The sequence below is a fragment of the Corvus brachyrhynchos genome, unplaced genomic scaffold (genome assembly GCF_000691975.1).
Source record: "Corvus brachyrhynchos isolate BGI_N302 unplaced genomic scaffold, ASM69197v1 scaffold3, whole genome shotgun sequence".
NCBI classification, from domain to species: Eukaryota; Metazoa; Chordata; class Aves; order Passeriformes; family Corvidae; genus Corvus; species Corvus brachyrhynchos.
In genome coordinates this window covers 12449338-12465656 of record NW_008237619.1, presented here as the reverse complement: position 1 = coordinate 12465656, position 16319 = coordinate 12449338, and the positions used below count along the sequence as shown (strand labels likewise).

The 16319-nt window shown below is 41.0% G+C and overlaps 1 protein-coding gene across 2 annotated transcripts in view; it reads left to right on the top strand.

Annotated features, from left to right (window-relative positions):
* TBX15 (T-box 15) overlaps positions 1–16319 on the top strand; it is a 93093-nt gene that overhangs the window by 41175 nt on the left and 35599 nt on the right. For both annotated transcript variants that reach the window (XM_017731981.1, XM_008631794.2), the window contains exon 2: positions 14885–15098. In XM_017731981.1, the coding sequence (XP_017587470.1) occupies positions 15007–15098 (92 nt within the window). In that variant the 5' untranslated portion in view covers positions 14885–15006. The remainder of the gene's footprint in view (positions 1–14884; positions 15099–16319) is intronic.

Here is a 16319-nt window from a genome sequence, read left to right as displayed (position 1 = left end):
ACACTTGCCCTGTGCTCTGAGGGCTTCTCTGCACAGGAAGCTCTTACTGAGTATTTTTTTTTTTTTGACTGCCAATCAGTGTAAGGAGTTCTTTATTCAAGAAAAAACATGAAGTTATGCTTGCTGAGTAACCCTATAAGCTGACATGGAGATGCCTTCCTGGATTTAGAAACACCACAGTAATTACACAAAGCATGTCCTATGGATGTGACCTTCTCAGTTCCTCCCACTCAGTAAACAGAGGAATTGGTTATTCTCTAGCTGTGTCTTGCTTGCAAGAAAAGCACACTTTTTAGAGTAAAATTCACAAGTTAGCTGTTTTTCTGTGAAATATTCAATATAATGAGCTTGTGATAGGCTTGCCCTGGTTGCAGAGAAAGTTATGGAGAGGCAGGGGATGTAATAGATGCAATGTTAGATTTGCTTTGCTGCCTTCTGGAGAAAACCCATTGCTCCTTTTTTCAAGCAAGGCCAACAGATTTCATTAGTTTACCTTTCTGTAAATATCCTGACTCGTTTTAGCAGTAGAAAGGTAACTGTGGCTGCAAAACTGGCATTTTGCAAAGATATCTTGAGATTCAGCCATGGAAATAGCCATTTAGCCACTTCTATTTTCTTTTCTTTTACTTTGTTTTCTTTCTTTCTTTTTTTTTTTTTTAATCTTTATGCCTCAGTGGAACTTGCCTGCAACTCCTCTGTGCAAATGTATGAAAGCATTTTAGTACTAGTTTCTTTACACCTAAACGCCATAAAATTTATGTAAAAACCAGACTCTCAGGAGTCAAACCCAGAATGCCAGTCAGGATTCTGGGTGCTTTATGCAACAAAGAGTGTTCTGTTGAAGCAACCCCACATTTCCCTACTGTGTTAATGTTTTTCTCCATCATGAAATGGGAGTGGGAAAGAAAGCTGCTGGGATGGGTTAAGAGGTCCCTACTTAGCTGATGCACAAAGTAGGAAATGAGCTCATCTGCTCAAGCAGATCAGACCTGCAGCCATCAGTACAAAGCCAGACTGACATGACCTGTGGGAAGGGAGGCAAAGAACGGTGTGGCATCGAGGACATTAGCCTGACTCACCATCATTCCTTCTGGGCTGGGCTGTTTTGTGAGAAGGTGTAAGGCTGTAATGCCTCCTGGACTGTCTCTCTTTACAGCATTCGGTGCCAAGAAGCCAATTCCACCCAAGAAGCTGTCCTTATCGCCAGCCTCTTCCTTCTTCTTTCTTACCCTGTATATTTGTTGTACTTCTGTTTTAGCCTTGTCCTTTCCCTCCCTCTCCCTCTCCACCTTCCACAGTGCATCTCACTGAAGAGCAGCCCAGCTGCATCTCAGACCCTGCTGAGCTCCAGGCTGGAAGGGGTGGGTCAGAGTTTCACTTTGAAGCATCGCTGTGGGGCTTCCAAACTGTACTGGGAGAGGAAATTGCTGCCTCCTCCTGTAGCCACATGGTCAAACTCAGCAACATCAGAGACAAGCCTGGGCTGCTTTTCACATCAAATTTTACCACACAAGAAGAAGGTGACAGAAGTATGATTGAAGGGAAGGTGGAGAGAGGGGGAGGAAAGTATGTTCTTCTAGAACTATCTTTTCCTTCTTCTCTTCTTCCCCACGAGAATTGGTGGATCCTTTACTAGTTCAGTGCTTCTCTCCAACCACTTCATGCTGCAGTATGGGAAGGACTGAAAGGAAGTTTTGAGCCACAGATGGCATCATTTCAGCAATAAGGAGGGCATGGGAGGATGTCCAAGAGCACCAGAGATAATAAATTAAGTGACAAAAGAATATGTTTAGAAACCCAGTAAGGGATGTGCTATCTGGCTGCTTGTGCAATTATACCCCACTCCCAGTGAAACCCCAATGGCAAATTAAATTCTGCTTTTCCTCTGTGTTCTTCTCGAACTGAGCAGTAAGATAAATCTGCAGCAGTGTCTGGGAAGGATGTGAAGAATCATCTATATGTCAGATAAGTAACACACTTTTTCATTAAGACCTTTTGTGTGGAATATGCTAAATGGTAACAAGTACTGGTAGGACTGACAGGCACTGAACTCTTGGTGTGTTGGTGTCCACAGGGGTCTTTCCACCTCTGGGCTTTAGTTTGAGTGATTTTGACTTTCCATTCTGTGCATTTGCTGCGGTAGCACACCTTCAGCTTTCTCTGTGCCACAGTTGCTTGTGATAGAAACCCCTAAGTGAGAGAGGAGTGTCCCAGTGTGCGAGTTCTAAAGCTGGATGGCAGAGTGAGGTTGAACAGGGCTTTTTTGAGAGACATGTGGAGACTGCAAATTCAATGTGCTATCTGTATACCTGTTGATATTATTTTAAACTCATATCATGAAGGGTAAAGTAGAAGTTAATGGTGACGTAAATTCTCTTTTTCTACTTCAGCAACATATTTGCATTTTTAGTTGTAGTTGAGACTGAAAGTTTTGAGAATGTTGTAGATTTCCTTTCCACATGAAAATGTTAATCTTTGTTTTCTAAATGAAGTAATTCAGTAGAAGGCATCATATTTCTTCACCTCATCTGCAGTAAGATACAGCAAGCCATTCTTTCCACCGTCAAAAATCCCAATCTTTTTAGAGAAAAGATGGTCGGGAAAAAACCCTCAGCAAAATCAAAATATGCATATAATTTTCCAAGTGTAGTACATGCTTTTAAAGGTTTTAAAAGAGTAAGTTATGAAATAGCTTAGTTCTGCATGGTTGTAAATGTGTGGGTACACAGAAAATTACTAGCCCTGTTTTTGACATCCCTAAAGGGTGCTATCTGAGCTCACAGAAACCAACTGCTTTCTGAGGTCACCAGTGATGCTTTGACATCACTGGTGGGGGAATCAGGCAAACCTGAGACCTTTTTGACTTCAGTGTTTCCAGACCATCAGGAGGATGGTCTTCCCAGAGGACATCACAGTGGGGCATGCTATTGTTTCTAGTGTGCTCAACTGAGAGTCAGACAGGCATGAGCATTCTGAATTGAAGTATTTTTCATAAAATACCAAACTGTCAGAAGGTTTTGCCAACATTCTCCTTGAATATATCTTTTATATTAGATGTGGATGAGAGAAACAAAGGAAAACAGACTGGAAACTTCCAACATGCAGAAATGCTGAATTATGCAAGCATCAGTTTTAGTCTTAAGCAGTGGGATGTTTTTAATTTTATGACTATCTGGATATGATTCTCCATTTCCTTTTATCAGTTTCATTCTGGCACAACTTCTAAACAGAAAGTGGAAAAGTGAGCCTCACAGCAGGTAAGGCATGTAGGCACAGGTACAAGTATGACTAAGAAATAGAAAGGTGTATATCTATATGCACGTTGTGTGCAACACCTGTGAAGTGTTTATGTCAGAACCATTCATGCCCTGTTATTCAGAAGAACTAAATTAAGTGCTTTCAGAGTAAGTGCAAGTGATTGGTTGTATTTCCCTGTGTGTGCCTGTAAATGCCACATTAAAAGCACTTACTTCCTTCAGTGAAGTGAAAAAGGTTATGCACCTCTTCAGTTGTACAGATGAAGTGTTTGTGAGTTTTGTAAAGATGAATGAAGTCCATGGAGTTTTCACAGTCAGCTTGTGATCACCAGATGTTGGAGTAGATGTGCGAATGCATGCTGGTGCATCTGTTGTTTGGATAATAGGATATACACATGTGGGACAACTGTGCAGCGTAGGTGTTTTGACACTTGGGACCGTGGCTTCAGCAGGCGTAAATCAGGGTGGCTCAGGGGAAGGAACAAAGTCCAGCAGCGTGCGCTTCCTGGAATCAGCGTGTGCGATGGCATGTAGGGACTTGGACATGTGGGATTGTGGTTGGCAGAGTGTGTCAGGATGTGACTTGGGGAGCTTCAGCTGAAGACAGTCGCTAAAAGAAAAGAGAAAAAGCCAAGCCACAAATACACATCTAAGGAGCACGAATGTTAAGGGAGAGAGAATGTGAAGGAGAGAATGTATTCACTGAGGCTGATCCCTCAGGCTAAGTCACCAGTTTTGTGCTGCTTTTCCTCCGTGGAGGTACATGGGAGCTGTGGGATTTTAGAATAATTCTGAGGGGAAATTCAGTTTATGGCTTGGCATGTGTATGTGATATTTCAGATTTCAAATTAAATTGTGTTTATATGACACAGTTGCCTTTCATAGCACAGGCTTGATTGAAGTTCCTAACACATCTTTTCCAGGTCCATGCACCATACTGTTGTAATACAGCCCTGTAGCCTATTCAGTCGTTTGTACCAACTCCGTCCCCCATTTTGTTACTTTAAAAAATAATTTGTTTTGTTCTTAGCTTGGTATTGAAATGCTAGAAGCTAATAAAATTGGAGCTGTGCCCAGGTTCTTCTGGAGAATCTTTTCTCTCAATCCTACCTGTGTGGCTACATAGTCAGAGGTGGAAAATTGGCTGGTTGGGATGCAAATCAGTTGTATGTGAAGCAAATAAAAGGGAGAATATGTTTATCACTTGTGAAGAATGTCCTAGACTTATTGTTTAGGAAAAACAGCTGGTCACTCTACAGAGGTGATCAAAACAGGAAACAGAACATTAGATTGCAAGAAACTTCCCAATGGAAAGTACTATTGAAAATACTGTAATTTCTGCTGTGTGAGTTACTGGCAGATCACTGATTTAAACCCCAAATATTTTTAGGAACTCAATCCCATGCATTTATTTATGTGTCTTTGTGTGTGTGTGTGTGTGTGTGTGCACCCATGTATGAAATAAAAATAGGACAGATTCAGCAAGTGAGCAATTGAAGTGCTTAGAGTCAAGGAGAAGCTTTGTTATGAATGAAGTCTGAAAGGATTTGGATTACAGTCAAGAAGTTTAGATAGAGGGCAATCTAAATTGTTCAAGGGCAGATAGTCTTCCAAAGTCTGGCTCAGAAGGGGATGTGGGAGGTCTGAAAGATAGCTTGGCTAATGTAGCATGTAGATGAAAAAAATGCATTTTAATGATTTGTTGAACTATTACAAACCCAAACATCAGTTCAACAGGACTAGCCTGATAATTACTGTTTTCCCAAAAGAAAATTGTAGATTGTGAATGAAATGAACAACTTAAACTTGAAACTTCAGCTTAATGGAGCTGCATTTTCTTGTGAAACTATTCCCATGGAAATTTCCTAATGACTTCCTTTAGAAATAGTCGCATTTAGAAAGGAAATACATAGATTGGCATTTATCTTGTTATAACACTGCAGAAAAGGGACAGTCATACTATAAAGGCAAATAATTTTAACATGAAAAAGTATTCTTTCTGTTCTTGTGTGCACAGTTACATGGTGGAACTCACTGCTGTGTGACAGCAGTGCCAAGAGTTCAAAAGGACAAAGGGAAATATAGGACTTTCTTGTTATTAAGATACCATCTGGATCCCTGATACTACTGTCATGATAACCACCATGGTATAGGGAAAATATATAATGTTTTTTTTCCCTGTGGTTTGTAGGCCACCAAATACCAGCCTGCAAATATTTAAAATGTTAAGCTTCTTCTGTTTGAGCTGTGTTTATGCCTACAAAAACGGTTAATATTTCCTGGAGTTCATAGTCATTTTAAATTTCCCAACAATTTCACATTGGTCTCAGAGATAATACCTCTGCAGCATTAATCTTGTGTCGTGTTTTCCTTCTTTTTACAAAGGATTTTTTTCCTGTCTGGAAGAGAGCAGTCCAAGCCGCAGGATCCAGAAACAGACTATCCCAGAGCTGGTGCCCCCTTCCACCAGGGAAGGGCCTGCCACAGAGCTGGGATCTAGTTTCAAACTCCTGCACAATTTGTGGTTATTTAGAGCCAACATTTTGGTTTGGGTTGGTCTCAAAATATTTGTTGTATGGTTTTATTTATAAGAATAATGACTCTATATTTACAGGCTACAGCATATAATGTATCTAATGCCTGGTCTCTTATTTTTTTTAGCTTGCTCTAACTTTCAAGTGCATTTCCACTCTTTAATTTTACACAAACTCTTGGACATTGACTAGACAAATTCTTTGTAGCCTGTACATTTCAGGATCTTGGCCAGATTGAAGTTGTCATCAATTTCACCTCCCCCTTCTTTTAATAACATCCCACTTTTCTCCCTAGTACCTCTCAAGTTTTTAAAAGTTGCTGTTCTCTGCATTCTTTTGCATTTTCTTCAGTATTATGCTCTTTCATTTTTTCTTCTGATTTAACTGAATCTTACTTTTCTTAATGCTCTTTTAAACCTTGTATTATTTTAAATATGGTCTTTATAAATACTCACTACTGAGCAGTCTTTTTGTGAGGCTGTGCTGGTGATTCCTTGTCCTAAGTCCAATCTGACTGACAGCTGCAGAGAATCTCCTCAGGGAATTTTAGGAATCTCTTGGTTTCTTCTATACTGAAATTTCAAATTGCATTTTCCTCAAAGCTAGTCTGATACACTGACAGCCCAAGTAATTCTTGCTTACCAGAAGACAAAAATTCAACATCAAACCCTGAGTCCAACTTTTGCTGCTTCAGAGGATTTTGTTCTCCTGAAATATTACTGCCAGAAGCCTCTGCTGGGAAAAATTATGCTCATAGAATTTTTTTAAACAAACAAGATACCACCATCCACAGATGGCAGAGTTTAAAGAACAGGTCTCTGGTTGACATCTATTTGAGGGGATATTTTTAGTTGTGATAGATAGTCTAAAGCATGGACTGATGAATTGCAGGCAGTTTTACTCAAAGACTACGACAGGATTTGGTATGAAGTCTACAGAGAAAGCCTACACTGTGACACTACTCAGAACAATCTTGGTCACCTAGCTTACACTTCTGTAAGGAGAATTCGTACTTGCCAAGGATGAGTTCAGAGCCCAGCAGTCAGCATCTCCATTTTCAGCTGATAGGGATCAAAACTGGAGCTGGTGTCTTGGATGTCTGGTCCTAAACTGTATGCTGGCATAGCGTATAAACTTTCTTTTTCTCAGCATTCTTTGAAAAATTACAATAGATTGTGAGATAAAAACCCACTTTAAAGTTAAACTGTGGCTGATACTCTTTCTTCTGGCTGGAGCAAAAGTTAACTTTTAAGGGCAAACCCCCAGGGCTAAGTACACTAGTAAACTCCAGCTGCTTTGTACTTCTTTGCCAATACTGAGAAGTCATAAACCCAATTTAACTTTCTGGTTAAGCCAGGTTTACAGCTGTTTTGAGTTGCTGGAGTGGAGCAGAGCAGCTGGAACATACCAGTGAATCAGGGTGATTTTTTCTTTGCTGAGTCTTGTGTCTCTTTGTTCAGTCTTACATGGAATAAGACAAGGCTGAGGCAGTCAGCTCTTGGCAGTGCATAGTCTGGTTGATGCAAGACTTGCATTTAGAGCCAAAGCCACTGTGGGGATTTTTGTGTCTTTCTGTTTGTTTTCATATTCTCCTAGCAGTTGTGTTTGCCATGGGGATATAGATGTGTGATAAAAGTACTGGCTTTAAACTCAGTTTTGGTAGGTGCAGCCTTTTTTGAGCAGGTTTGGCATGTTTTGTTGGCTCAAGCCATCTTACAAAAACACCTTACAGCAGTATATATCAGGAGGATGAAGAGGATTTTGAGGTTTAAGTGCCAGAGGAATTCTTCACTCAGAATCAGCTTGTCTCCATTTATACAACTTGTGACTGTATCAGGTCTTTTCATTTGTCTGTGCCACATTTCCCCATCTCTACAACATCTTCCAGTTTTGTCTTTTGGAGTCTCGCTGACATGAATATCATTTTGTCCTGCCGTGGTTTCATGAAAGGGTCTTAGGCTAGAAATGAATTGCTTGAATGCTTCTTTTGGCTTCCTGACATTGCAATGCAGCATGAGTATAGAAGAAGTTCTTGGTTTGGACAGGTTTGTACTGTCTCCAGATCAGTGAATCCTGATCTTGGTTGCAACTTGTAGTCACAAATGGAATAACAATAAGTGTTATTAGGGAATACACTAGATAAACTATCAAAGGTTCCTTTGAGTCCAAATCATTCTATGACTCTATTATCAGTAATAAACAGGTTATAAATTCTAGCTGTACATAGTTAATACTGGGCCTAATGCTGGAAGAAGGGATGATTAATGTAGTAGGGCATGTGGGTGAATGGAAAAGTTCAGGGGGATAAGATAATCTATAAGAACACCTGCAGAACTATCTTTGTGCTATTTGTTGTGTGCAGTATGTCCATATGGTTACAATCACCAAGTGTTTAGAAACCTTTGCCTACAGCAAGAGCAATTGCTGGATCAGCTGTGCAAAACACACCATGCTAATTTGAATGGCTCTGTTGAACTCCAGACTGCTTCACCTCTGCTGCTCCTGCGTCCTTGCCACAGCCAGACTTCTTGTGTGATTTATAAGTTACTGAGGTCTTTGGTTTAGCTTCTCCCCAAGCATTAATTATCAGGGAAAACAGTTGTGTACCTGAAGTAGTTGCACCAGCAGCCGCCACACCACAGCCAGATGAATTTCCACTCTTACAAACTGTTTGGACTTAGTGAGTTTCTGTTCTTTCACTTTTATAGGGTTGTGACATTTTGTTTCTAAATTCCAGTAATGTCACACTGCTTTATGCATGGTTCTTAGGCTGCTGACTTTGTGGGGTGGCAGTAGCCAGTTTGAAAATCATAACTCTAAAAAGAACCATGAGATCTGTCTGCAACCAGCAGCAAAAGCAAAGTGTCCACTCTGCTAATTTTGGCTGAGTTCATAGGGAAAAAGGGAAAAAACCCAAAAAATGAAGTTCCTCAAATTTTCTGTGTCCGTCCACATCCTGGATTTTGTACCTTCTTTGTAGTCTGCAGGTCCAAATGGCCAGCAAATCAACTGCAGGGGAGAGGGAAGGACCACCTGTTGCACTAAATATTCACAAACCCTGCAAACAAAAATAAACAGTAAAAGACCAAACCCTTAACAGCTTGTAACAGCTGCCACATTCCACCCAAGAGAAATCTTTATGCTAATGGAATCTGACAGGATCTACATTAGATATCTACACATGGGGGGGGAGAAAAAACCAAAAAAAAAAAAAAAAGAAGAAAAACTCATGAGAGAAAGAGAATAAGTCTGTTTGGTTCCTCTGGGTAGGTGGTGCTTTATGTATGTAAGGATTTTGTCATTGTTCTCACTCCTGTAGTTTACATTTTTAATAGTCTGAAGTATAACATTTGTTGAGTGCATGAGCTGCATGATGGCCAAGGACTAAACCGAGCTCTATTTTTTGTATTGGTTAAATAAGGGGAGGAGTATCCCTGCTGTGCTCCAGCTGCAGTGAAAATTCTACTGAAGATTCATCTATGAAATTGCATAGAAAATAGTCTTCTAATATCTCCAGTTTGCCTCTTGTACCAAATTGATGAAAACCCAGGAAATTTACATGAGGAATACTAGCCAGTTGAGTCTTAGAAAGAAGTCAGGCAGTAGCACTTTGCTGATTTCTGTAGGAAAGCTCTGATCCCAGGACACATAGTACTGGTGCTGGAAACTGGTTGGGGTTATTGTCTATCATCTTGGGGCACTCAGTGCAGATGCTGACCTCAGAGTCACCATGCTTGTGAGAATGGTGTCTTCCTTCCTATCTGCCAACAAGAAGCCTGGGGATTTGTGGATCAGAAGAAATTATGAGTTGAGGATTTCCAGGGTGATATAGAGATAGCAGAAATGAGAAAGGGATTAAGAAAGAAAAAATCGGAACTCCTTTAATGCTCTTCTATAAGCTCAGAAATGGCCAAGGGTATCCCTGGAAGCTCTGAAAGCAACCCTCTGGTCTGGTTAGACTCAAAAATTGCTAAAAGTGCTGAAAAATTTCCTCTCCTCCAATACTGTCAAACTGCAGTAAGTAGCTGGATGCCTGGTCAGTGTGGAAAGAATGGATGATTGGAAGACATCCAACAGGGCAGTAGAGAGGGAACTGTCTTTTTGCACAGTGACACTGAAAGAGAGTTATGCTTCAGGGCTCAGAGAATTTTTTTGCACATTGAACCCGGGGGTCTTTCCCATGAACTCTACAGTGTTTTCCCATTAGATAGTTCCAACCTCCTTGAAATGCAGTTCTTGCAATAGTCTGTCTGGCTTTGACAGATCAGTCCAGGTCCCATGGTCAAAACCACTTGGTCATCCTGTTTGTCCAGCAAGTTGCCTGTAACAAGGGACAGTGTTTAGTATTTCCTCTGTATTATCTGCAGGGAAAAACCTATTGGTTTGGAAGAGTTAAGCACTGGCATTTCCCAGTGGTAACCATGTCTGTCTCCACAAAAACTGAAATGTTTGTGTTTTCTTCTGGCTACGCATCACTCCACAGAACAGCAGAAATAACTGGTGGAAACATCAGAAAAAAAGAACATAAGTAATGAGCAAGAGTGGAAATGGATGGTTTTAGAAGAGATTTGAAAGAACAGGGAAATGAAAGAGGCAGATTGATACTAACGGTGCAGTCAGCAGTAGTCTTGGAGATGTTCACCTCCATAGCTATGGTGCAGCAGGAAGGGCCCTTCCTCGAGCAGACAGGTGAGAGGAATGACCTTATAAAGAAAAGCAGTTAAGATCAGGAAGCACAAGTTCATGGCTTCCTGTAAAAACAAAAAGGAATATTTTGACCTGAGACAGTTCCAACTGAAAGTCCTGTGAAATACTGTAGGTTTAGAAATCTCAGTTGCACATCCTTCCACTTTTGTTAGTTGTCAGCAACAGATGAGCTTGTTGTGAAGTATTATTTCTCAAGGACTGTAATCTAGCAAGAGAAAACCATAAAACTACTTTAATTGCTGCTTGTTTAACTCATGTCTAAAGTGGCACGAATTACAGAAACATCAGGGTTGAAAGAGGCCTTCAAAATTATCTACAACAGTGAAGCTAGCACCACCATAATAATCCATATCCCTGAGTGCCACATCCTGATGCACTAGGATTGCAGCCTAACATAGTGCAAGAGAGTCAGCATTCCTGGGGCAGCAGTCTGAGAATGTCTCCTAACTCTGAAAGGAAGCCATGTCATGGAATCTGCATTTCCCTGTCCCTGGACCTTGAGTTCAGAAAGTGGGCTTTTGTATAAGGCCCCTCTTTAAGGAGAGACAAACACTCTTATCTTGTCACTTTGGAGCTAGGAGAAACTTATAAGGTAGTTTATCTTCCTCAGAAATCCTTCTGTTTGTCCTTCAGTCATACACAATCTGTAGTACCAGCCCCAGTCCACATCTCTGGGTGTTCACAGTTATGTTATATCCTGTTGGTGCTTCAGAAGCTGGTGCCTGGTTCCCCTCTGCTTACACCAATGTAAAGTAAAAGTAATTTCTTTTCATTTAGCAAAGTTGCACCCCACTGAAGTCTGGTGTGTGAAGAAATCAAGTTCCCGGTCTGAATGCCAGAAGAATATTCAGATTTTCTTCCTGATTGTTTCATTGTGAGCAAGTATGTGCAACAGTGGCTTGAGCTGTGCTAGCTCCCAGCTGGCACAATTAATTATGACACATGGAGATGGGTTCACCCTGCAACTCTCTATAGATTGCGCACTTACAGATGTTCACACCTGTCTCTTGATTAATTCAAAATCCTAGCACATGGAGAGAACTCCAGTTAAAAGTCACAGAGTCTTATAGACCTGGTTGTCACTAGGGTTGAATTTCGTCTGTCAGATGCACTTAAACTCGCCTGAATTCCTGGGTCTGAACTCAGTATCTCCAACTGGATGACAACAATCAGGAGAGCTTAGCTCAGGAAAGGCTGAAGAAAACACAAAACACATCTCAGTGCCTATAGACTCTGAACTAAGAGCAACAACACCAGTGACTCTCCATTTCCAAATTTAGAAGAAGGAGGGGCAGTTACTGTTCTGTGCACTAACTTGGGCGTAATAAAAGTTCATAACTCAGGTCACAAAGTAGTATCCTTGGGGAAAAAAGTGTTCTAATCTTTGTGTGGTACCACATTTTTGGGAAGATACTGGCTTATCAGTAATTGGTGAACTCATTTTGCCATTTTTGATTTGTGCCAGCATGGAAAATTATATCCAAGGTTATGGCTCTCCTTTGACTTCCATAATTAACAAAAGGCCCCTCCAGAAGTCAGTAAAGTCAGTGGGATGATGTCAGTATAAAATCAGTGAGAGGGGGCTTAAGCCTCTGATACTTAATTTTTTGCAGCATGCAATTCCAGTTAATTCCCAGGGATTCCAAAAGCTCCGGCCACATGCCCAGTTTGAAAGGCTGTCCAGGAAATGCTGGAATGAAGTGGGGACAGCATCTAGGCAAGTGCCATCTGTTGGCCGTTTACTATACTGCCTCAGAGGACACAGTTTCTGAGTGCCTGAACCAAGCACAGATGATGCGGTCTAAACCTGTCTCTTTAGATTCAGACCTACAGTTTAGTACCTCATTTCAGAAGGAGAACTCTGCTTTTCCCTAGATCCAGTCCCTTTGGACTCCCAGTGTAGTTTATTTTAAGTTGGACATTAGGAAGAATTTCTTCACAGGAAAGGTCATCAGACATTGGAATGGGCTGCCAAGGGAGGTGGTGGAGTCACCATCCCTGGAGTTGCTTAAGGAAAGGCTGGATGTGGCACTTAGTGCCATGGTCTAGTTACCATGGTGGTGTTCGGTCAAAGGTTGGACTTGATGACCTCAGAGGTCTTTTCCAACCTGTTTGATTCTGCGATTCTGTGATCTCAGAGAATATGTAAGACTTCTGGTTAATGGTTTAGGACATGAGCAGATGCACAAACAGGTCTTACTGTGATTTGTGAATCATCCTCTTTCTTTTTGTTGAACGACAAAGGGATTAACCATCTCTAGGAAGACCTAAGCATAGTGACCCCTACTCATGCTTACTTCTGCAAAGCTTTGAGGTGGAATAATTTGAGTGGGGAGAAAGGTAAGACTTGCTCCTGAGTCACTGGGGTTGTGTAGCAGGGAGAAAATGTCTCAGGCCCTCTGTACTCTCAGACTGTCCTGTGGCCACAGAACCCCAGAAGATTATCCCATATTATCTTGAATCACCTTGTGTGCAGCATATTAATTTTGGGTGTAGGAGTGGTCTCCGGGTAACAATCCTCTATGCATAAGTTTGTGCTCCTCTAGAGGGATGGACCTATTATTGCTTCAGCCTAACCTGGAAGTCCATGGGAGGCATAAAGAACTCCGTGTTCAAAATGGGTTGGGAACAATAAGTACTGAACATTTCTCGTGTCCTGCAGAATTTCTACATTGTGCTGGCAGATTGTCTAAATAACTGGCAAAGCTTACTGAAAACATCCCTCAATCAAAATGTCCACTGTCCAGTGACATCACCTAGGGCTCTCACAGAAGATAAATGCTTTCTGATGGCACTTGGGGCTGAAGGTTTCTCATAAACTATCAGTTTATGTTCATACCACAGCAAAATGGATTTTCCAGAAATATTTCCATGTGGCAGGAGGTGAGGATGGCGGTTCTGTGGGTGGTACCTTCACTGCCTCCTTCTTCTTAACTGTAGCCCTCTGCACTGATATGCAAGCTGCTCCAGGAGACACCGTCTCAGAAACACTGTAAAGCTCAGATTCAGCCTCCATGACCTCAGGGTTGCTAAACACTTTCTGGAATCTTCTTGGTATGGAAGGAATTTTAGATGCCAAGATGTAATCACATTTTTAGCACAGATTGTTAGTTTTTGTCTCCTTAGGTTTCCTTTGCAGACAGAGATACCTCTCTCTTTCTTCGAGTGCAGAGAACACATGTAAATAGCTCTTTTGTTGATTCGCTGGGATGCTTTTACTCGAGTGATAAATGAGGACACTTTAAAATATTGTTTCTGCACCTTCTTTGAAATCCATAGAGCTCTTCCTGAGCCATTTGACGGAGTGCTTCATGTAATTTTACCCTTTTCTTATAATCTACATAATACTAGTGCAAATTTATTAAAAATAAGGTTCAAAACATCAGCACATTGCTTTGCAGAATGTATTGTGAGTAATTTTGATGCTGCGTAGGTGTGCAAGCTGTTGCAAACTAACACTGCTATTTGCAAAATTTCACCTTAGCCCTCTGTATGAAAAGGAGGACTGAATACATACAACATATGTATACATAATAAATACATGAAGCATTTTTGTGAAGAAACGGTTACCTGACTCAACATGCCAGCCTGGACTTTTAAACTAGTTGAATGTCACTTTTTTGTTTGGTTTATTTTTTGAGCAAAGCTTCTTCTTCTCCCCCATACAGGAGGTTGTGTCATGTGATCTTTTCTGCAGTTTGCTTCAACTGTTTCCTTGGCAGCATATTCCATATGTTTACTATCACCTTTTTTTGTCCTTTATTAGCCTAGAGCATTTTCCTCACCAAAAGCTTCATGGTTATCTTTCCAGGAAATATCATTGTTCAAAAAAAGTTTTATTGGAGCAAATAAAACACATTTCCAGAACAGTGCTGCCAAATAGCAAAATAAAAAAATGTTCATTGTTTTTGATGACGAAGATATTAAAGAGAAAAAACCCCTGTGTTGTTTAAAAATATCTAAGTCTTTAATAGTACTGCAGGAGAATATTCAATTAAATGGAATGGAGTTTTCCAGGGAACCCATCTAATCTCAGCTTAAAACGACAGATTGAATTAATTTTTTTTCATTTCTGTTTTTCATCTACATTTTGTACTCCCACCACAGCTTGCTAGTATTTATATTTTATGTTGAGGGTCTTTTTTTCAGCTGTTTCTAAAACTTTACAAAAAAAAGCCAGATATCATGTTGGAAACTCAAAGCCCCAAATCAGGCTATAAATCACAAAAAACCTTATGTATGTATGTATATAGATAGATATATCCCATATAAAAGGCCACTGTACTATTCTTTAGCACTTCCTGTGTTGACTTTCCTCTTTCCTCCTCTTACCCCCCACACAGTAGGTAGGACTGAAGTGTCTTACCTGGCTTCTTTACTTTGCAGACTCGGAACAGAGCACTGGGTCAGACACAGAGGTGCTGGCAGAAAGGACATCCTGCTCATTTGGCTCCCATTCTGACCTTACATCTGGTGGCTCAGGCCCTCAGCCTCCTCCACCTTCATCCATGGAAGAGATCCAGGTAGAGCTGCAGTGTGCAGACCTCTGGAAAAGATTTCATGACATTGGGACAGAGATGATCATCACGAAAGCAGGCAGGTAAGACATCTCAGGCTTTCTGTCTAGTTAAAAAAGAAATCATAACCAAACAAACCAATTTTTATTTCATTGTGTTTTTGAGAAATAAACATTTTTTTTCCCTTCTTGATAATCCAAAAGGATAAACATACAGGAAAAATTAAATGGGCCATTTTCTCAGCTGTATCTGGTATTAGCTTTCTTAAGACAGGTAAAGTTGTTTCATATGAGTGCTTGAATAAGTGGCTCCAAAGGAGAACTGGCAGCTGCAGGAAACCATTGCGGATAGTTGCTCCTTTGAACAAATAAATCAGGAAACAATCATTGTACTGTTGGCTATATTGAATTTAAGATGAGTTATGAATTTGGGGGTGAGCCATTTGAGTTTCCTTTCAAGTTTCCATAGCACTTATGAGCTTATTGATTTAATCTCAAATACAGTGAAATTCAAACTCACCTTTGCACCAAATGAATATCTTCCTGCAGTTCTAAATAGATGCAGTGTTAATGACTTCCTGTATAAAAATGTGCAAGCCTAATGTTTTCCTTTGCTATTGCAGTGATACCATGACAGCTGAGGTTAGGAAGAGCCACTAATTAGCCAGAATTTTTAAAAAGGAAGACTTCGCCATGACAGGTTAGCCAAGGGGAAAATCTTCACTGCTGACTACTGTTCAAAAATGGCTAGGAGTCTGTTTGCCAAAACACAACCTAGAGGTAGCTTTACACTTCTAGATGCCCCTAAACTAGGATTTTTAGGCACTTTTGCATTAACAGGCTGTTTCTTACCTCCACCTAATGAGGCTTTAATTCGGATTGACTCGGGGAAGGCGGGCGTCAGCACCACGGACAGAGCCCGCCACGGCGAGCAAACACCGGGCGCGCCCCGGGAGCTGTCCCGACTCTGCCGCAGGGATGCAGCAGGGAAATTTTACCCAAGTTTTGGGGAAAACCCACGGTCCTCTATTGTTTACAGCGTTGTTTCATGTCTGTGCTCTCAATATTTGCCAGAACAGCTCGACTTGTTGCTTTATATTCTTGTGAAGTGAGCGCTATTGCTCCCTAGCCCCAGAAAGCGCAGGTAATTTCAGGGGAGTTACACAGGACAAATAACCCACGTGATCCCTGAAAAATGTTATCAGAGACAGATCAGCTCCCAGTTTTAGATCTCAGTGGTACAGGAAGCATTTTGCATCAGTACAGAGTGGGCTGCTCGTTTTGACCTTCTGCCTCCAATGGAAG